Source organism: Bos mutus, chromosome 3, assembly GCF_027580195.1.
Source record: "Bos mutus isolate GX-2022 chromosome 3, NWIPB_WYAK_1.1, whole genome shotgun sequence".
In the NCBI taxonomy this organism is placed as follows: domain Eukaryota; kingdom Metazoa; phylum Chordata; class Mammalia; order Artiodactyla; family Bovidae; genus Bos; species Bos mutus.
The window spans coordinates 109635338-109657261 of record NC_091619.1 but is presented as its reverse complement, the minus strand read 5'-3'; the positions used below and the strand labels follow the sequence as shown (position 1 = coordinate 109657261).

Below are 21924 nucleotides of genomic sequence, written 5' to 3'. Positions count from 1 at the left end.
CCTTCCCCGGCACCACGCAGCAATCAAGACTGCAAAGAAGCACACCTGAGTGCATCCTTTTGTTGGCTCCCCATGTGCTGACCCAGGTCCCCCTGCTGCCCTCGTCCTGATAACAGAACCACCAGAATACAAGAGCACATTATGAATGTCGCGCCACCATTCTTGAGGCTTGTCACCCAAACAGAAAGCACGTCACTCTCTAAGCCAGCCCCAGCTAGGGCCCACCCCATGGGTCCAAGCCTGGGAGACCACAAACAACCAAGGCCGGTAAGCCTTCATCATCCATCTCCTCCCAAACCTGCCGACACCAGAGTCTCCATGGCAGCAGAGCACAGCTCATAAAAGCCCTGCTTTGTGGTGAAGGCAAACAATAGGAAGTAGGTTAGCCCTTCCCGCAGGAACCAAGGCGTGACAATGCCTCTCCCGGCTCGGAACCCTGGGCATGGGAAAAGCAACTGCCACTCAACGTTCTAGTCCCTTTGCTGGATGCTTCCAGCAATGGGACAATATTTCAAGTCATTTCACTGAGACCCTATCCATGTCCTGAGACCACTGTTAGTCTTAATGCAAGTTCCTTGACCAAATCCCATCCTGATATTCTTCAGCGAGGACATGCTTCAAATCAGGTACCAAAATCACTGTGAAAATTGACCCCAGCTCTGAAAATACGCAGTGACTTCTCATTATGAGGAAAGGAAACTTTCCAGTAGGGGGTAGAACAGGTGGCAAAGGGACCTCTGGCTGCAGGTCTAGGCGCCAAGGGGACCACATCCCTGGAAGCCACAGTTGCAGGGGACAGGGGAGGGGGAGGGGAGGGAAGGCGTGCTTACCAAAGGGAGGAGCCTTCGGTCCCCGTGACTTCCAGGAAGTCGTAACCGTCCTCCAGCTGGAAGTCAATAAAGACCAGGGCGATGGTGTCCCCCAGCTCGGCCAGGATGGTCCAGGTGCAGTCGGCGTTGTTGTGGTACTCCGAGGGGAAGTGCGGGCTGGAGATGATGCCGCTCTGGCCCCGCAGGGTCCCGCCGCATGCATCGTCCGCTGTGGGCAGACACAAGAGGCTCATGTGAGTCCAGGTCCTGGTACTTAATCGTGTAATGCTTGCATGAGAGGCAGAGAGGACCCTGGGACATGACCTGCAGAGAGCATGTGCCACAAACTTCCAGAGCCCTGATTGTTCACCAGACCCTGTTCTGAGAATTTTAGTTCTTCTTCTTCTCATTGAACAGATGAGGAAACCAAGGCACAGGGAGGTAAAGCAACCTGCCTGAGGTCACACAGCCAATGAGCTAGGTCAGTGAGCTGGGTGAACTCTGCCTATTGGAGCACGTTTCTAGCTACTACACCACACTGTTGCGCAATGACCAAGAAAAAAGGAGAAAGCAGTTATCACACTTATTTCCACGGTCATGACTATGGTGACCAGGATGTTTTTCCCTACCAGATCCTAGGAAACTTCGGATGTGGAAGTGAAAGTGTTAGTCGCTCAGTCACGTCCGACTCTTTGGGACCCCATGGATGGTAGACTGCCAGGCTGCTCAGTCCATGGAATTAACCAGGCAGGAATACTGGAGTGGGTTGCTATTTCCTTCTCCAGGGGAATCTTGCCAACCCAGGGATCGAACCTGGGTCTCCTGCATCTCAGGCAGACTCTTTACTGCCTGAGCTACCAGGGAAGCTCTTGGATGTAATGGAACTAACTAAATGAAAGCTCATCACAGTACCCTGAGGGCAAAACTCAAAGGGCATTCACAGCCTGGCCAGACCTCTGCAATGTTCCCTCCTGCTCCTCGGGCCCAGGTCAGCTCGGTTCGAGTGCTGGGCGTGGTCACACCTCCTGGGCTTTGCTCACACCGCACCATCTGTCTAGGGTACCCCTGGTCCAGAGGAAGTCTTCCGATGCTTTGAGATCCAGCTGCAGTGCCACTTCTCAGGAAAGCCTCATCCCCCATGCTTTTAATAGCTGCTCCCTTCTCTGTGCTCCTGCAGCAGAGTGTGTGACTTCAGACATCGTACTTGGCACTGTGTGAGTGACCTGTCACATGTCTGTCTGCCACTCTAGGTTCTGAACTTGCTGGAAATCCCAAGGGTGGGGACCATGTCTTCCTCATCCGCACAGCACATCCTGATGGAATCACTGCTCCAGCCCACATCGCAGCTGAGACTTGATATGCAGAAACAATGATCCCAAGACCATGCTCTGATATATAATAGTTAAGAACACCGGCTTTCCAGTTTTTGCACAGCTCAGTGTGCACCCCTCCCCTGCAGCTTATAGCTGGGTGGCTTAGTGGAAGTTAACCAGATTTCCTAAGCCTGCCCTCCTGGAGCTTGTATGCAAGTGGTGGGGGTGATTTAGTCGCTATGTCCAACTCTCGTGACCCCATGAACTGTAGCCCACCAGGTCCCTCGTCCATGGGATTTCCCAGGCAATAATACTGGAGTGGGTTGCCATTTCATTCTCCAAGGGATCTTCCCCACCCAGGGATCAAAACTGCATGTCCTGTATTGCAGGCAGATTCTTCACCACTGAGTCACCAGGGAAGCCCCTTGTGTGCAAGTAAGGGATAGTAATCCACTTAGCAAAAGCTGTATTAGAGATGTGGACTAAATTATAAAGAAAGGAAAAATGTAATATCAGGATTCAAATGTGTATCAGAGGCAGCAGAGTAACAGTAACCAAAATTACTATTTATTAAGCACTTACACGGTGCCATGTGCTACGCTAACTACTCTACATATTTCATGACTCTATGAAATAACATTCCCATTTTACAGGTAAAGAAACCAAGGCACAGAGAGTTTCAGTTATTTGCCAAAGGTACAGCTTATAGTAATTAAAGGAGCTGGGATTTTTAAGCCCAACAGACTAATTTCAGGGCCAATGCTCTTAACCAACACTCCCTTATCTCGCAGGAGTACAATTCACACTTTGAGGACAGAGATAAAGTAGCACATTACTTTGCTTGGGTGAGTCAGTTTGGGAAAGCTTAACAGAGGCAGTACTGTTAGGGCAGGGTTTTGAAGAATGAACCGGAGTTCACTACATAGAGAAGAAATGGAAGGGCATTGAACAGAAAAGAGAACCAGAGGTCATAACCATGGAAGCACCCAGCCACAAGGCAGATCTAAGATGAGTCGATCGAGATGGTCTATCTAGAACAGAGTGAACAGAGAGGAATGATGGCATATGGCGGAGGAGCCATATGACAGAGAACACTGGGCTCCAAAAGATTGGAAGCAGTGGGCTGTATTGGAAAGAAACTGGATTTTAGGGTCAGGAAGGTCTAGACTTGAATTTGGGTTTCACAGTTCGCCAGCCCATGGGACCTTGGGTGATTTATTTCTCTAAGCTTCATTCTGCTTCTCTGCAGAACGGTTTCTTGTGACAGCTGAATGGGATAGTGAATATGACAGTACCTAGCATCAGCCAGTGACAGGCATGTGCTAGATGCCCAACTAAAGGCAAATCCTCCCTTTCCTTCAACTTCATCTTGTGGATCAAAGACAGTGAGGAAACAGGATTAAATCTGCATCTTAGAAAGACTACTGTGGCATAGACGAGGTCTGAGCTGGGGCAGTGGGCAGGATGCTCTCAGTAGCACAGTCACCAGTCAAGGTAAGGCCAGATGAGATCTGAGCTAAAGGACCTGAGGAGGGTGGGAGTTGGACCTGCTTGACAGCTAGTGAAGAAGCAGAATCTACAGGACTAGCAGTCGGGGGGCATGAATGAACCCCAAGCTTCAGGCATGAGCATCTGGAGGGACAAAAGATGCCACTTCCTGCGTCAGGGGACCCAGGAGGAGGGGGGCGCCTTGTGGTGTGGGAGGCAGGCAGTTTTGGACACCACGGGGTAGAGTGTGTGCAGGGGGCATCCCAGCGGAGAGAGGGAGCTGACAGCTGGATACACAGAAGCTGTGTGGGATGGAGATAAAAGTGGGTTTATTCAGAAGTCCTGAACTATCCTTACTAATGTCATTCTACAGGGTTAAGGTCTATTCAAGACAATGAGCCCATTTCTTCTTTCTTTTTTATATTTTTGGCCATGCCACGCAGCATGTGGGATTCTAGTCCACTGACCAGGGATCAGACCTGTTCCTCCTGCAGTGGAAGTGTAGAGTCTCAACCTCTGGGCCGCCAGGGAAGTCCTAAGAATGAGCCCATTCTTAAACGTTCAGCTCCTTGGTATGTATGAGCACAGAAATGAAGGCGTCTCACTCAGTAGGTACTCAGCAAAGTTTCCCTCCCACACTCACTAGGTGGGCAGCTACTGTGTGCTAGACACTGGGCCAGGACCAGCGCTACATCATGAAAAGCATGATCTTATCCCTGCCCGGAGAGCTTCTCTGAGTGGGGGTAGCCAGGCAAACCCGCAGTGGCTCCTAGGACTGTTATAACCAAGGCGTCAGAGCACAGTGACAGCTGAGGGGACTTAAGAAGGCTTCACGCAAGAGGCAACATTTGTGTTGAGATATCCATTCATTCATTCAATAAACATTTACTGAGTATCTATATGTGTCAGGCACTGTTCTAGGTACAAAGGATTCATCTGCAAATAAAATTCCTACCCTCGTGAAGCTGACATTCCAGTCGGAAGAAAACAGACAATACTCAAGATAAATAAGTAAACTTCTTCCCTAAGTAAACTTCTTTCCCAGCAGTAAAGAATCCACCTGCCAATGCAGGAGATGAGGCTTCAATCACGGGTTTGATCCCTGGGTCAGAAGATTTCCCTGGAGAAGGAAATTGCAACCCACTCCAGTATTTTTGCCTGGGAAAGCCCATGGACAGAGGAGCCTGGTGGGATGGCAAAAGGGTCGGACACGGCTGAGCGACTAAGCAACAGACAATGGTAAGTGAAGTGGTGATCAATGCAGAAGGAGGATGGGAGGACCTTGCACTAGAAGTGGGGGTGTGGACATTGCATAAAAGGGGTCAGAGAAGGCCTCACTGAGAAGCTGACATTTAAACCAAGACCTGGGGGAGGCAGATGGGAAGCCCGGTGATTATCTAGAGGAACAGCATTCGAGATAGAACAGCAAATGCAAAGGCTCTGGTGTGCAGAGGCCTGGCACTGTTGAAGAGCATCAAGAAACCCAAGGGATGGCACTCTGGGAGTAAGGAGGGGAGGGGCAGGGATGGGGCCCCATGGGGGACCTTTGAGGCCACTGCTAGGTCTTGGGGTTTTATTGGAATGAGATGAGAAGTCAGTGGCAGGTTCTGAGCAGAAGACCTCATCTGACTGGTGTATTAACAGGATCCCTTGAGCTGCTGTGTAGACAACAGACCAAAGAGGAAGAGGGCAGAAGCAAGGGGCTTGTAGAGGCTACTTCAGTGATTTAGGAAAGAGATGTTGTTGGCTTGGGCCAGGTGGTACTGGGGAGATGGAGTCAATGTCTGGCTGCGTTTTGAATGCTGAGCTGGTGGGATTGAGGGCTGACTGCCTGGTAGGATCAGGCCAAAGGGTGTCCTAGGCAGAGGAAAGGCAGAAGCAAGGCAGCTGCAGAGGCACATGTGGCATTTAGAGGCATAGTTAGGATTGTCGGAACTCAAAGGGCAACACAGAGATGGCAGAGCTGGGTGGGTGGTTAGGAAGGGCTGCCTGGTGAAGGGCCTCGGATGCCACGTGAAGGCCTGCGGTTCTGTTCTCCTCATTTCCTCCCTTTTTTTCCTGCTGCCTCCAATCCAGGTGACCCGCCCCCATAAAGGAGGGTGGGAGGAAATGTAGACACATTTGCTTTGCTCGGTTTTAAATTGAGTTTTCCTGGTGCTGTTTGTTGTATCCAGTTGCACAGTATTTCCTGGGTATCACTCTGGCAGAAGCCTGTGAAGTCTGACATCCAAGGCAGAGTTTGTCTCCTTAACTTCACCATGACCAGCACCAGGGAGATAAGCCCCAGGAGCCAGCCAGCAAGCGGGACATTTGTCAGCGTTGCTCCCAGCAAGCGCGGGGCCTGTGGGCTGCAAGAGTCCCACACTGGCCCTGTCTACCCCAGGTGTGAGTGTCTACACCCTTAGCCACAGTGGCTTCATCTTGACTCCACTGAAGGTTAGGAAAATCATGGTCAAAGAAGAAACACTTAGCCTGGACCTTGAAAAAGGAATAGGCAAGTGTGGAGGGAGAGAAAAGAAAGGGCTTCCCCGCAGAGGAAACAGGGCATTTGAGGGCAAGGCGGGCCCTAATGGGCTTGGTGCACTTGGGAAGTGGGCCACTTTCCCTCCAGGTGAAGGTGTAGGATGCATGAGATGAACGGTGGGGTGGACGTGGAAAGGGAGGTGGAGGTCCACTCGGAAAGGCCTCAGAGGGCTTGCTAAAGGGAGGGATTCTACCCTGCTGGTGCTGGGGAGACTTGCAGGAGTGTCAGCAGGGAGTGAAAGCCAGGTCTGCTTTAGAAAGTGACTCTGCATGATGGATGGATGCTGTGGTTTGGGGGGTGGCAAGGATGGTAGGTGGGGAGAAGTAGTGAAGAGAACGCTGAAGAGGCCACTCCCATCATCAGAGCCTGAACTCTGGGCCACGGGAAAGAGAAAGAGCAGAAGAGATTCAAGAACGAGTCTGGGGGAAAAACAAGAGGATGCGGCCTCCACCCTGGAGTGGACCGCAAAGGTGAGGAGGAGGGAAAGCGGACCGGGGGTCTGTAGTGGGCCAACAGCGCTGATGATGGCAGCGATGGGGATGGTGGGGGGAGGGCGCTTCCCCACTCCCACGCCGAGGGTGAGTGCAGAAGAGGCTGAAAAGTGGCCATGCACGTGGGCTGGGGGCACCCTGGAGAGGACCCGGAGCCTGGAGCCCAAGAGGCTGGGAGTGGCCAGTCTCCACGGGAGCGGAGAAGGCCGGGAAGAGAAGCAATACTTCATAGGCAGCAGACAGAAGCAGAGACTCATGAAAGGAGGCAGAGAAGGAGCAATTGGGTGGATGTTAGAGGGGAAACCCGCAGGTGGAAAGGTGAGGGAGCGGGCAGGAGCACAGGGACCTTGAGCTGGCCCCAGGGGTGTGTGGTCTCCAGCCTCCCTCCTGTCTCCAAGCATCCCTACTGCTCTTGCCCACCCATTCCTCACACAGAGGCCAGTTCAGTTCAGTTCAGTCCAGTCGCTCAGTCGTGTCCGACTCTTTACGACCCCATGGGCTGCAGCACACCAGGCCTCCCTGTCCATCACCAACTCCCGGAGTTCACTTAAACTCATGTCCATTGAGTTGGTGATGCCATCCAATCATCTCATCCTCTGTCGTCCCCTTCTCCTCCTGCCTTTAATCTTTCCCAGCATCAGGGTCTTTTCAAATGAGTCAGCTCCTCACACCAGGTGGCCAAAGTATTGGAGTTTCAGCTTCAGCATCAGTCCTTCCAATGAATATTCAGGACTGATTTCCTTTATGATGACTGATTGGATCTCCTTGCAGTCCAAGGGACTCTCAAGAGTCTTCTCCAACACCACAGTTCAAAAGCATCAATTCTTCGGTGCTCAGCTTTCTTCACAGTCCAACTCTCTAGTGATCCCAGTAAGAACAGACCTGATGACACCGCGCCCCTCCACAGGAACCTTCGGCAATGCCACTGGCATTCAGGAGAAAGCAGAATCTCCAGGGGCTGACAAGGACCTCACAGGGCCTCCCCTTACCAGCCGCTCCCCCACCTACTTCCCATAACCAGACTGGCCTCCTCCCAGCTCTTCTGCTGCACCAAGCATCTCCCTGCCCAAGAACCTGTGAAAAGGCTGTTCTCTTTTTCTGGAACCTTCTTCCCTACCTCCTTGGGCCTGGTTGTCCCCTCCTTAGCCTTTAGGTCCCAATCTAAGAGTCATTTCCTCAAGGATGTTTCCAGAAACAGCATACCCCCTCTCCCCATCATATATTTTCAGAGTACCACATACTTTATCATAATTAATTGATCAACTGAGTAATGTATTTAATGTCTAGACAGTAAAATCTGTGAGTGCAGGGTCCATGTCTGTTCTGTCCCCAGCATCTACCACACTTCCTAGTATATAGGAGGCACCCAGTAAATATGTGTTGAACAAATAAATGAAACAGTAAACTGAAGCTCAGAAAGATTCAGCAACTTTCAGAAGGTCATACAGCAGGTGACCAAGTTGGGATTCCAGCCGAGTCTCTCTGGCACCCAGACTATGGTCTCCTCTACTGGGGAAGCTGGTAAAGAATCCGCCTGCTATGTGGGAGACCTGGGTTCAATCCCTGGGTTGGGAAGATCCCCTGGAGAAGGGAAAGGCTACCCACTCCAGTATTCTGGCCTGGAGAATTCCATGGACTATACAGTCCATGGGGTTGCAAAGAGTCGGACACAACTGAGCGACTTTCACTTCAATTCACTTCACTACATCACACCTCCTGAAACTGAGCAGGACCCTGCAGGATCTTTTCAGGGACAGAGCCTCCCCTCTACCCTCCCCCTGACCCTTGGTATCCCCTTCCTTTTGTTTCCTTAGCCTCCTAGGTCTTCTTCCAATTCCAAAGAGTAAATTTAATTAGAAAAGTGAGAAAATGCAGAAACAAAGGAAAAGAGTCAAGGCAGACAAATAATACATCTACATCTGTGTCTCCATTTCTTCTCTGTGAATAGGTTCAGTTCAGTTCAGTCGCTCAGTCGTGTCTGGCTCTTTGCGACCCCAAGAATTGCAGCATGCCAGGCCTTCCTGCCCATCACCATCTCCCGGAGCTCACTCAAACTCACGTCCATCAAGTTGGTGATTCCATCCAGCCATCTCATTCTCTGTCGTCCCCTTCTCCTCCCACCCCCAATCCCTCCCAGCATCAGAGTCTTTTCCAATGAGTCAACTCTTCGCATGAGGTGGCCAAAGTACTGGAGTTTCAGCTTTAGCATCATTCCTTCCAAACTAATTTTCTAGATTCCATATATATGCATTAATATACGATATTTTCCTCTTTCTGATTTACTTCACTCTGTGTAACAGGCTCTAGGTTCATCCACCTTACTTCTACTGACTCAAATTCATCCCCAAATTTCCCAGTTTTAGTCAATGACTTCTAGACTGTGCTGAACTGAAGACTCGGGAATTTGAGACCCTCTGGCTAGAGGCACAAGTCTTCTCTGACGATGGCATCTTTGCTGTTGGCATCTTCCCTGCCTCTTAGGCTCCTCTGACACTCTTGATCCTGCAACATCCAGTTTTGATTGAAGATGCTGTAAAAGTTGTTTGGAGATTTTCTCACACTTTAAACAAGGCATCATATTTCATGGTTACAACCTCAGGTTGTAAAATATAACCTTCCGCTGACACCACACTCCTAAAATATTAATTTACACCTCCTCCTGCTCTGGTGATGGGCATTCTCCATCGCCATTAAGTCATGTCTATTCTAGGGCGCAGGTGTGTTATGCTGATAGTTGCCTTTCCAAGTTTATGAGTTTATTTATGATCGTCTTTAAGTTCCACTGAAATTTCCTCAATTAACTATAATTTTACAGAACTCTCTCTCAGCCCCCTTTGACGTCTGCTAACTCTCTGGTGACTCACAAATTTCAGGCAGGGATGGAGAAGCTTGTGTCACGCCCCTCCCCACCCTCCACCATCTGAAGCCAACTCCAGAGCACTATCTTGCATGCCTAGAAGCTGTGAGGTCTTCAGCACTGGAGTTCTGTCCATGTCTTCCCTGCTCAGGGCTACTCAGCTTCTGAGAAAAGGAAAATTTCAACTGGTCCCTCTTGGAGAGAAGCTGCCATCTGACAACCCAAGTGCAAGGCTGAGAGAGCCAGGGCATGAGAGCCCCAAAGTCACCAGCAGCGCCCCCCACCCCTTTCCTTCTACTGCGGAGCTCAGTGTCCCTCATCAGCTCCCTCTTCTGGAGGCTCAGAATTCTGCCCTTTTTGTTGTTGTTGTCCAGTGGCTCAGTTATGTCCAACTCTTTGTGACCCCATGGACTGCAGCACGCCAGGCTCCTGTGTCCTCCATCTCCTAGAGTTTGCTCAAATTCATGTCTGTTGAGTCAGTGATGCCATCCAACCATCTCATCCTCTGTCACCCCCTTCTCCTTTTTGCCTTCAATCTTTGCCAGCATCAGGGCCTCTTCCAATGGGTCAGCTCTTCACATCAGGTGCCCCTTTATCCTTGGCTTTATCAAGGACACCCCTTCTTTTTATTTAGTGGGAGTATAACTGCTTTACAATGTTGAGTCAGTCTCCGCTGTACAAGTGTGAACCAGCTGCCCTCTTGCCTGCCCCCCCTGCCCCCCCCACCCCCGGCCTCTAGATCAGCAGGGAGCACCGAGTTGAGCTCCCTGTGCTGGGCAGCAGCTTCCCTCTAGCTAGCCATTGTATACACGGTAGTGGACCTATGTCGATGCTTCCCTCTCAATTCATCCCCCAAGGACACCTCTTTCTAAATGAAGAAACTGCCAACTGCCCAAGAGCATCGCTGTTTCTGCCACCCCCAGACTCCTTCCATAGACACTACCCGCGAGGTGCCGTTCCGAGAGGATGATGTAGAGGGACACGGTACTCAGTGATGTGCCGCTTCTTTGCTGCACTTTCATTACAGGCCAGATGTCACGGCAGATGCTCCCCTGCATCTGCATTTTCTCATTTTCTTCTCTAACTGCTCAAAGAGACAGGTGTTATGTTATCCACACTTTACAGAGGAGAAAACTGTGGCTCAGAGAGTTTTAAAAACTGGCCAATGGTCACATGGCTACTAAATGTTGGGTCCAGGATTCGAATCCAGGATGCTCAGACTCCATGCTGTTATCCACCTCTTTCTCTGCCACTTGGGTCTCGGCCCCTGCGATGCCAGTCCTGACACAGGCTCCTGGAAGCCCCAGACCCCCGAGGGGGTTTTGCGGGTGGGAGAAGCCTCCTCCTGCTCTCCTTCTCTTCTCCTGAGGGGCCTGAGGCAGGGGCTGTGTGCTATCTCCACAGGGAGGGCCCCACCACCCATGCTCAGGTGGAGCTGGGTGAGTTCTTGGGTCAGGTTTCTTCATAGGAAACCCTGGTCCCTCAGACCCTGGCCCCCACCCTTAAGCATCAATGCCCAGCAGAACCACCTTAGGCCCTTCCCTGAGGTTTCTCCTAAGGAGCTTCTGGGACAAGTTCAAGAGGAAGGTCAAAGGGAAACCACAGGAGACGGGGCAGCCCCTGGCCTGGCAGACCCGGGTAGGGGATGTACCTCAGCAGGGACCAGGGTCTTGGGCTCTGACCAAGCTGCAGCGGCTCTGGAAGGAGCAATGCCACCATGAGTCTCCTGACATGAGTCATAAGCCCCTGTCCTCGTCTGCAGTAGACAGGGGTGGCCAAGATCATGGCTAGTCGGCACACAGACTTGGGTGGAATCACCTTCCAGCTGTGTGACCACCAGCAACCTCTCCAACCTCAATTGCCTCACTGTAATATCTTAATCTCCTGGGTTTTTTTTGTGTGTGTGAGGATTAGATAACGTGGGGTCTGGCACCCAGTTTGTGCTTGATACATGCTGGCCAGTGGTGGCCATGGCTATCAGAATCATGACAGCTAGCTGTCACTGAGCCATTACTGTGAACAGGGCCCTCTGCTGCATGCGGAGTGTTTATCAGCTTGAGCCTCCCTTCGCCTTACCAGTTAAGTACGGCTCTTCTTATCATCCACAGGTGAGAAGGCTGGGGCACAGGAAGTTGAGGAGCTAGCCCAGAGTCACTCAGACAGGATTGGAATCCAGGTGATTGGACTCCAGGGCCCACGTTCTGAGTGGTTTTGCTACAGTAACAGTAGTGTTGGCAATAAGTGAAGTGAGAGTGTTAGTCGCTCAGTCATGTCTGACTCTTAGCAAAACCATGGACTGTAGCCCTCCAGGCTCCTCTGTCCATGGACTTCTCCAGGCAAGAATACTGGAGTGGGTAGCCATCCCCTTCTCCATGGGATCTTCCCTACCCAGGATAGAACCCAGGTCTCCTGCACTGCAGGCAGATTCTTTATGGTCTGAGGCACCAGTGATGGCAAAGATGACAGAAGTAGGACCAGCGATCCCAGGGGCAGTGGAGGGACACTGTAGTTAGGAATGTTCTCAGGGAGCCACGGTCCCTGCCAAGGCCGCATGGTCAGAAACACTCAATGTTCATACTACCTGCCGTGGCATTTGGTGCCTGCTGTATGTCGTATAATTGGCTCAGCACAAGGGGGCCCAGCATGCAGTGTCCAGGCCCTCTACGCTATCTCCATCACCATGTTGGCTCTTATCCGTCTCCTGATCTTTCTAGCTCTGAACTGCCTCTAGCCATAGAACTGATACCCTCTACTTGGAGATATCATAGGCATTTCAAACTTGACCTAGACAAAATGAGCTCTCTTGACTGTCTTTAGGGTACACACTTCCTGCTCCCTGCCCCAGTCACCCCCATTTTGGTTACTGGCATCCCCACCCTGCCAGCACTCCAGAAAGAGCCTAGGAGTCAACCTTGACCCCACCAGCACCTGCATTCATTTCATCACAAGGCTGCTGGCTGTGCTCTACACCACAGACCCAGCCTGCCCCCTTCCCTCCATCTCTACCACAGCCACCCTTGACTGAGCTGCATCAGCTCCAGCCCGCACACCACAGCAGCTGCCTCCTAACTGGCATCCCAGTTTGGCCTCTTGCCAACTAAAAGCTCTCTCCCTTGTATCATCCAATTTTTTTAAAAATCAGTTCAATTGTGCCACTCCTCTGCAGAAAGCTCTTCCCTGGCGACCTCCTGAACTTTGAATCAAACCCAAACTTCTTGTCCCAAACTTGTCCACAGCCCCATCCACTCCCCTCGTCTCCTCCCCTGACTCTACACTGCCCCATGGACTGGTTTTCTCTTCTTCTAACATGTCAAGCTCTCTCCCACCTGAGGGTCTTGCATCTGCAATTCCTTTCCCCAGGTCTTCACACAATAGGCTCCTTCTTGTCATTCAGGCATGCTAAGTCACTTCAGCCAAGTCCGACGCTATGCAACCATATAGACTACAGACTGCCAGGCTCCTCTGTCCATGGGATTCTCCAGGCAAGAATACTGGAGTGGATTGGTACACCCTCCTCCAGCGGATCTTTCCAACCGAGGGATTGAACCCACTTCTCTTGATATCTCCTGCACTGGCAGGCAGGTTCTTTACCACTAGCACCATCTGGGAAGCCCTGTCTTACAGGACACAGTTCAAATGTCACCTCCCAAGAGTCCTCTCCTGACAGCTCCCTTCCTTGTCACTGGCTATTTCATCTCCCTCATAGTTCCAGTGGTAATCTGAAAACTGTTTCTTTGACTTTTGTCTGTTTCTGCCCCCCAGATGCTAAAGGGTATCCAAGTCTATGCCCCAACCAGTAACGCTGAAGAAGCTGAAGTTGAATGGTTCTATGAAGACCTACAAGAACTTTTAGAACTAACACCCCAAAAAAGATGTCCTTTTCATTATAAGGGACTGGAATGCAAAAGTAGGAAGTCAAGAAACGCCTGGAGTAACAGGCAAATTTGGCCTTGGAATACGGAATGAAGCAGGGCAAAGACTAATAGAGTTTTGCCAAGAAAATGCACTGGTCATAACAAACACCCTCTTCCAACAACACAAGAGAAGATTCTACACATGGACATCACCAGATGGTCAATACCGAAATCAGACTGATTATATTCTTTGCAGCCAAAGATGGAGAAGCTCTATACAGTCAGCAAAAATAAGACCAGGAGCTGACTGTGGCTCAGATCATGAACTCCTTATTGCCAAATTCAGACTTAAATTGAAGAAAGTAGGGAAAACCACTAAACCATTCAGGTATGACCTAAATCAAATCCCTTATGATTATACAGTGGAAGTGAGAAATAGATTTAAGGGCCTAGATCTGATAAATAGAGTGCCTGATGAACTATGGAATGAGGTTCGTGACATTGTACAGGAGACAGGGATCAAGACCATCCCCATGGAAAAGAAATGCAAAAAGCAAAATGGCTGTCTGGGGAGGCCTTACAAATAACTGTGAAAAGAAGAGAAGTGAAAAGCAAAGGAGAAAAGGAAAGACATAAGCATCTGAATGCAGAGTTCCAAAGAATAGCAAGAAGAGATAAGAAAGCCTTCTTCAGCGATCAATGCAAAGAAATAGAGGAAAACAACAGAATGGGAAAGACTAGAGATCTCTTCAAGAAAATCAGAGATACCAAAGGAACATTTCATGTAAAGATGCACTCAATAAAGGACAGAAATGGTATGGACCTAACAGAAGCAGAAAATATTAAGAAGAGATGGCAAGAATACACAGAAGAACTGTACAAAAAAGAGCTTCATGACCCAGATAATCACGATGGTGTGATCACTCACCTAGAGCCAGATATCCTGGAATGTGAAGTCAAGTGGGCCTTAGAAAGCATCACTACGAACAAAGCTAGTGGAGGTGATGGAAATCCAGTTGAGCTATTTCAAATCCTGAAGGATGATGCTGTGAAAGTGCTGCACTCAATATGCCAGCAAATTTGGAAATCTCAGCAGTGGCCACAGGACTGGAAAAGGTCAGTTTTCATTCCAATCCCAAGAAAGGCAATGCCAAAGAATGCTCAAACTACTGCACAATTGCACTCATCTCACATGCTAGTAAAGTAATGCTCAAAATTCTCCAAGCCAGGCTTCAGCAATATGTGAACCGTGAACTTCCTGATGTTCAAGCTGGTTTTAGAAAAGGCAGAGGAACCAGAGATCAAATTGCCAACATCTGCTGGATCATGGAAAAAGCAAGAGAGTTCCAGAAAAACATGTATTTCTGCTTTACTGACTATGCCAAAGCCTTTGACTGTGTGGATCACAATAAACTGTGGAAAATTCTGAAAGAGATGGGACTACCAGACCACCTGACCTGCCTCTTGAGAAATTTGTATGCAGGTCAGGAAGCAACAGTTAGAACTGGACATGGAACAACAGACTGGTTCCAAATAGGAAAAGGAGTACGTCAAGGCTGTATATTGTCACCCTGCTTATTTAATTTCTATGCAGAGTACATCATGATAAATGCTGGACTGGAAGAAACACAAGCTGGAATCAAGATTGCTGGGAGAAATATCAATAACCTCAGATATGCAGATGACACCACCCTTATGGCAGAAAGTGAAGAGGAACTAAAAAGCCCCTTGATGAAAGTAAAAGAGGAGACTGAAAAAGTTGGCTTAAAGCTCAACAGTCAGAAAACGAAGATCATGGCATCCAGTCCCATCACTTCATGGAAAATAGATGGAGAAACAGTGGAAACAGTGTCAGACTTTATTTTTGGGGGCTCCAAAATCACTGCAGATGGTGACTGCAGCCATGAAATTAAAAGACGCTTACTCCTTGGAAGGAAAGTTATGACCAACCTAGATAGCATATTGAAAAGCAGAGACATTACTTTGCCAACAAAGGTCTATCTAGTCAAGGTTATGGTTTTTCCAGTGGTTATGTATGGATGTGAGAGTTGGACTGTGAAGAAGGCTGAGCACCAAAGACTTGATGCTTTTGAACTGTGGTGTTGGAGAAGACTCTTGAGAGTCCCTTGGACTGCAAGGAGATCCAACCAGTCCATTCTGAAGGAGATCAGCTCTGGGTGTTCTTTGGAAGCAATGATGCTAAAGCTGAAACTCCAGTACTGTGGCCACCTCATGCGAAGAGTTGACTCATTGGAAAAGACTGATGCTGGGAGAGATTGGGGGCCAGAGGAGAAGGGGATGACAGAGGATGAGATGGCTGGATGGCATCACTGACTTGATGGACGTGAGTCTGGGTGAACTCTGGGAGTTGGTGATGGACAGGGAGGCCTGGCGTGCTGCGATTCATGGGGTCGCAAAAAGTCGGACACGACTGAGTGACTGAACTGAACTAAACTGAACTGAAACTCTATGAGCTCATGGAACTTGGTCTGACTTCTTCATCACTGCAGTTCTCTGCATCTAGAACAGTATCTGGCACTTAACAAGAATTTAATAAATAAAGATTGAGTCAGTGACTGGCTAGCACAGAGTAGGTACTCAATCAAAAGTTAAATTAATCCTGGGACTTCCTTGGAGGTCCACTGGTTAAGACTTTGTCTTCCAACACAGGGGGTGTGGGTTCGATGTCTGAATGAGAAGCTAAGGTTCCACATGCCTCATGGCTAAAAAATCAAAACATAAAACAGAAGCAATTTTATAACAAATTCAATAAAGACTTTAAAAAAAAGGTCCATGTCAAAAAAAGTCTTTTAAAAAAGTTGTTAAATGCTGAGTGAATGAATGTGTACACAATCACCCTTTAAGGCTACTATTCATGTCCTGGCTTTAAGATTTAGGCTTGGCGGCAGGCCAGTGACCCACAGCTCTGAGCTGGCATGGCTAGAGTTGAATGTAGGTTTGAATCCATGCTCTCTATTCCTGACATTCTGCTTCTGTCTCATATTTTGCAGGTTCCTCTCCCTGGATCCAGAACATTTGGAATACAGTGGGGCACTAGCCACCCAGGCTGCTGTAGACCAAATGCCAACTCCCTGGGTTTGGGGGCAGCCTGGACTCGGACCTCAGAGACCAAGTCTTTCTTGTTCAGGCTGCTTTCTTTCCGCCATCTGCCTCTCAGCCCCCAGGGCATATGAACCCCTTTCTTTCCCCCATGCAGCCCTTTTTGATCCAGGGCCGATGCACCTCACAAGTCAGAGGCCCATTGTTGAGATCCACATAGTCTTCCTTGTGAATCAGAAAGGTTCAACAAGGTTTAGGGCTCCCAAGGACATCTGCCTTTGAAAAGATGCTCCCAAATAACACAAATTGAAGGGAAATCTTGCCTCCTTCCCTTTGCCAGCTGGGCCAAGCCTTGATGGCTAGTAGCCTTGGGATGGGCCTCCTGAGAGGTCAGACTCACATCTGCTCTGCCCCCAGGCCCCAGTTGGTCCCTGTTCCCTCTTGGTCTGGGCTGTGTCTCCAAGTCTTTCTTTCAGCTAGGTGGGTGGCATATACTGTTTGAGGCAGAGGTACACCACCCTTCAACATGCTCTGTGAAGCTTTGGACCCAAAGAGCTCATGTCACTCCAAGCTGCTGGGCAGGTGGGCTAACCCAGGCCAGTAATTTCTCCTTTGGGTTCGTAGGCCTACATAATCCTGATGGTGAATTAGACCCATCCAGTCATCCATTCATGCAGCAAGTATTTACGGACCACTGCCCAGTGGATGAAGTTAATCCACTCACAGATGCCATCCCCAGAGAGTTCTATGAGAGAGGAAGAAAGGTCAAAAGGCTTTAATCCTCCCCAAGTCTGAATCCATGAACTCTGGCAAGACTGTGGCTTCCGGCGTCCAGCACACATGAGAAGCACCCTTCTCTGTTCCTTTTGGTTTGGCCTCCTAAGAAAATCACTTGGTTTGGAAAATCACTTACAGAAAATCATGGACATTATTGGGAATGCTTCTTAGCTCTTCATGTACCATGTAGTGAAATAGAATAATGGACCCCCAAAGCATAGGGAATGGGGGGCTCTGGGGGCTCCGAGAATGGGACAGTGTTTTGTTCCCCCCGCCCCAGTTTTGAACAGAGCCTCGTCTCAGCCCCCTTGGGCCCTCAGGAATCTCCGAGGCTCGAAGCCCTCCTGAAAGTAAGATTTCACATGCTTGGCTGACTTCCCTAGACTGTGTGTTCTGGAAGGGAGCATTTCTGATGTGGCTAATTGCAAGCTACTTAGAAATGACTTAGAAAGATCGGTCTGGGACTCCTTCCAGAAGGGTCTTGTGCTCCATGCTAAGGAATCTGAACTTGACCCTGTCAGTGATAAAGAGCCACTGGCAGAAATCTAAGCATGAAGTGATGCTGTCAGATCTGTGTCTTAGGAAGTTCACTCCTGCAGTGGAGAATGAATTGGGATGTGTGCGGTGAGAGGGCTGGAGGGCTGGAGATCCTCTGCAGTGAGACGGTGAGAGCTGAGAGAGCCTGGACCATCAGCAGCGGGTCCCCTGAAAAGCAGCAGAGGTGTGGAGGGGAAGGTCAGCGCAGAGAAGGATTTGTCAGGACTAAGGATGTTGGGAGCAAAAAGGGTGAGGAGTGTTAGATGCCCCTGGCACGTCTGCTTTGGCCACCTTGAATGGTGACATTCATCACCGAGTTGGGGAGTGCAAAAAAAAAAGAGTAGGTTCAGGAAAATAGGAAGTGTTAGGTTGGGAAATGCTTCATTTGAAGGGAGGGGTTCAGGAGAGTTTGATATAATTGTGGGCCAGACGCTTAGGACAGAGGGAGGGTTGGAGATCAAAGTGTCACTTCAAGCAACAGCCCTAGTGGGCTTCCTCAATGGCTCAGTGGGTAAAGAATCCACCTGCAGTGCAGGAGACACAGGAGATGCAGGTTCGATCCCTGGGTTAGGAAGATCCTTTGAAGAAGGAAATGGCAACCCACTCCAGTATTCCTGCTTAGGAAACCCCATTGACAGAGGAGCCTGGTGGGCTATAGTCCATGGGGTCACAAAGAGTCAGACATGACTGAGCGACTAAGCACACACAGCACAGTGGATGAAAAACTCCAAGAGATGCAATAAGTTCCCCGTGAGGAGGCCATTTAAGGGGAAGATAGGGAGAAAAGCCAATGGAAAAGAAAGAGGGGAAGAATTATCATCATCTGAGAGGCTGAACAGGAGTCAGGAGTGAGCTGGGGTGAGTTGTGCCCCCTAAAGGCTCTGCACACCCATGAATTACTGCTGTGATGTGAGCACTTGGGGAGAACCATGACCCCAGCCCACTCCATCCACGGGAAGACCAGCCAAGAGTTGGCCATGACTGAGCACCCGCACACACACACATAGGTAGAATCTAAAAAGAGTGATATAAATGAATTCATTAAAACAAAACAAAACAGACTGACAGATGAAGCAAACAGATTTATGGTTACCAAAGGGGAAGCCAGGGGTGGGGGAGGATAAATTTGGAGTTTAGGATTAATAGGCATATACTATTACTTATAAAATAGATAAATAACTAGGTCTTACTCTATAGCACAGGGAACTATTAATACGTTCAACACCGTGTAATAACCTATAATGAAAAATAATCTGAAAAGGAATATATATAGATATATGTACATCTGAATCACTTTGAAAATGACAGTCGCTCAGTCGTGTCTTACTCTTTGTGACCCCATGGACTACACAGTCATGGAATTCTCCAGGCCAGAATACTGGAGTGGGTAGCCTACCCCTTCTCCAGTGGATCTTCCTGACCCAGGAATCGAACCGGGGTATCCTGCATTGCAGGCTGATTCTTTACCAACTGAGCTGTCAGAGAAGCCTGGATCACTTTGTTGTACACCTAAACCTAACACGACATTGTAAGTCAGCTAGTCTTCCATTAAAAAAAAAAAAAAAAAGGAAGAATATGGGAAGGGAATATTTGAAAATCATGGTGAAAACAGGCAAATTTTGTTTCTTTAGTCTTTTCTGTATTTGCTAAGATCACTTAAAATGATCATGTGCTATTTTTGTCATCAGATAAGAGGCATGAGAAATTATCTTAGAAATAAGCTTGATTATTGTGGGGAGAGGGAGAAATAGGCTGAGAAAAGAGTGATCAACTGTCTCAGATTGCCTGGAACTGAGGGGGGGGCTGTCCATGATGCAGGATTCTGGGAGCTAAGAAATGGGAATGTGCTGGGGAAACCAGGACAAGCTGGTCATCCCAGCCAGGAGGCTGAGGTCAACGTAGTGCTGAAGGGAGGTGGGGCTTCTTGGGGGGCAGTGTTGGGGTAAAGAGGTTCTGAGCATATTTGAAGGCTGAGAGGAGGATACCATAAAACAGAGAGAGGGGCTGAATTTAAAGAAAAGAGAGAAGAACTGCCAGGGTGAGGTCAGGGGGAAAGCAGCTGGGAGAGAGCCATTCATGGGAGACAGGCCGGTAACAGGAAGGGAAACGATGTCTCTTCTAAGACAGGAGGGCATGAGAGGAGGGCAGACCAGCTAAAAATAAATTTGCTGACGTGGAGGAAGGAGGTTGAGAGAGTACACACTTGAGGGCTAGGAGGTCTGATGAAGCCTAAAAGCCCCCAGAATACGTGGGACCCCTGAGGACTCTGGGTGGCTCTAAGACACATGCTTCCCGTAGTGGGGACCCCACCTTCCGCTGGAGCAGATGGAGACTGGCTCCCACTGGAAGGTCCAGCAGGCCTCCCAGGGGCCATCCATCCCTTAGACCCACCCTGGCCACCTACCTCGGCAGGAGGGCAGCGGGAAGTCCCACGTGGCACTGTTCTCAGAGCCAGCGTGGCAGGTGAGCACAGCGTGGCCCTCCAGGAAGAAGCCGGGGTTGCAGCTGTAGCGGACCTTGTCACCGAGGTTGAAGGTAGAGCCCTGCTGGACGCCGTTGGGCAGCCGCCCGGGGTTCCCACACGTGTGGCTGGGGAGCACTGTGAGCAGAAAGAGAGATGCAGCCCGTGAACGGGGCTCCAGCCCTGAACCCTGCCTCCGAGCGCCACCTCCGGTGGTGACCCTCCTCCGACCCTCCTCCCTAAGCCTCCTCTGTTCCCTAGGACAGGACTGCCACCCTCCCGGCTGCCGGGGCCCTGAGTACTCACAGGGGTCATGTGTTCAAAAGGAGCCCCAAGTGCAATTTATTCCCAGACATCCAGGTTTCCTGCCCTTTCTCATGAGCAGCCCTGGGTGTGAAGTATGTTTGAAGCTGTGGGTCAGTTCAATCAGTTACAGCTCTATCCTGCCTTCACCACTCAGTGTCATTTTATCTGTTGCTATAAAAGGTTTTCATGTCCTCCTCCAAGGAACAGAGAACCCAAACAACAAATGCTTGCCTGAATTGTTTTCCAGGAATTTGTGTCTGGTTGAGCTGATTAAGACTAAATAACACCACCCACTTTCTCACTGGGCATGTGTGAGTGAACACTCGGTGACCATTTGATGTCAGAGGGCTGAAAAACTCTACCCTCAGAGGGTGCTAAGTGCCCTCAAAACATGCAGAGGCCTGTAGCTTAGTTACACGTGTGCAGAAGGATGATCACTGCACCTTTAGCCAATCACCTTTCCCCATGCTCCCCAAGCCTCAGACCACCTTGCTTCTTTAGTCTCTATCCCACAAATATCCTGAGGCCTTTGCCTTTGAATTAAAAGACACTTACTCCTTGGAAGAAAAGTTATGACCAAGCTAGACAGCATATTAAAAAGCAGAGACATTACTTTGTCAACAAAGGTCTGTCTAGTCAAGGCTATGGTTTTTCCAGTAGTCATGTATGGATGTGAGCGATGGACTATAAAGAAAGCTGAGCATAGAAGAATTGATGCTTTTGAACTGCAGTGTTGGAGAAGACTCTTGAGAGTCCCTTGGACAGCAAGGAGATCCAACCAGTCCATCTTAAAGGAAATCAGTCCTGAATATTTATTGGAAGGACTGATGCTGAGGCTGAAACTCCAATACTTCGGCCACCTTATGTGAAGAGCTGACTCATTGGAAAAGACCCTGATGCTGGGAAAGATGGAAGGCAGGAGAAGAAGGGGATGACAGAGGATGACATGGTTTGATGGTATCACTGACTCAATGGACACGAGTTTGAGTAAACTCTGGGAGTTGGTGATGGACAGAGAAGCCTGGTGTACTGCAGTCTATGGGGCTGCAAAGAGTCGGACATGACTGAGCGACTGAACCGAACTGAAATGAACTTCCCTTTGGGAAGGCAGATTCGAGACTTGTTCTCCCATCTCCTTGCTTGGATGCTTTGTGAATAAACCCTCTCTTTGCTGCAAACCTTGGCATCTCAGCACTGTGGCTTGCTGTGCATTGGGCAAAACGATCCTGGTTCAGTAACAAGTCTATCCCATCTTTTGAGATGTCCCAGGGAAATCATTTTAATCTCTTGGGTTTTATTGCTCTGATCTCAGACTCTACAGTCCTTCCCACTAAACACCGTGGAAGGGACACAGACGGTGGCACGGAGTAGGTGCTCATTAAACCTGATGTCCTTTCTTCCATGCGTATCTGCCCTGGCAGCCAGAAGAGGAGTTTGGCCCAGTGGG

General features: G+C 49.4%; 1 protein-coding gene across 1 annotated transcript in view; it reads right to left on the bottom strand.

Annotated features, from left to right (window-relative positions):
• The window catches only part of LOC138985581 (CUB and sushi domain-containing protein 2-like), a 335213-nt gene that overhangs the window by 80739 nt on the left and 232550 nt on the right, over window positions 1-21924 (bottom strand). Inside the window, exons 5-6 of the mRNA XM_070362513.1 lie at window positions 20115-20309; window positions 831-1038 (exon numbers count right to left, since the gene is read on the bottom strand). Of these exons, the coding sequence (XP_070218614.1) occupies window positions 831-1038; window positions 20115-20309 (403 nt within the window). The remainder of the gene's footprint in view (window positions 1-830; window positions 1039-20114; window positions 20310-21924) is intronic.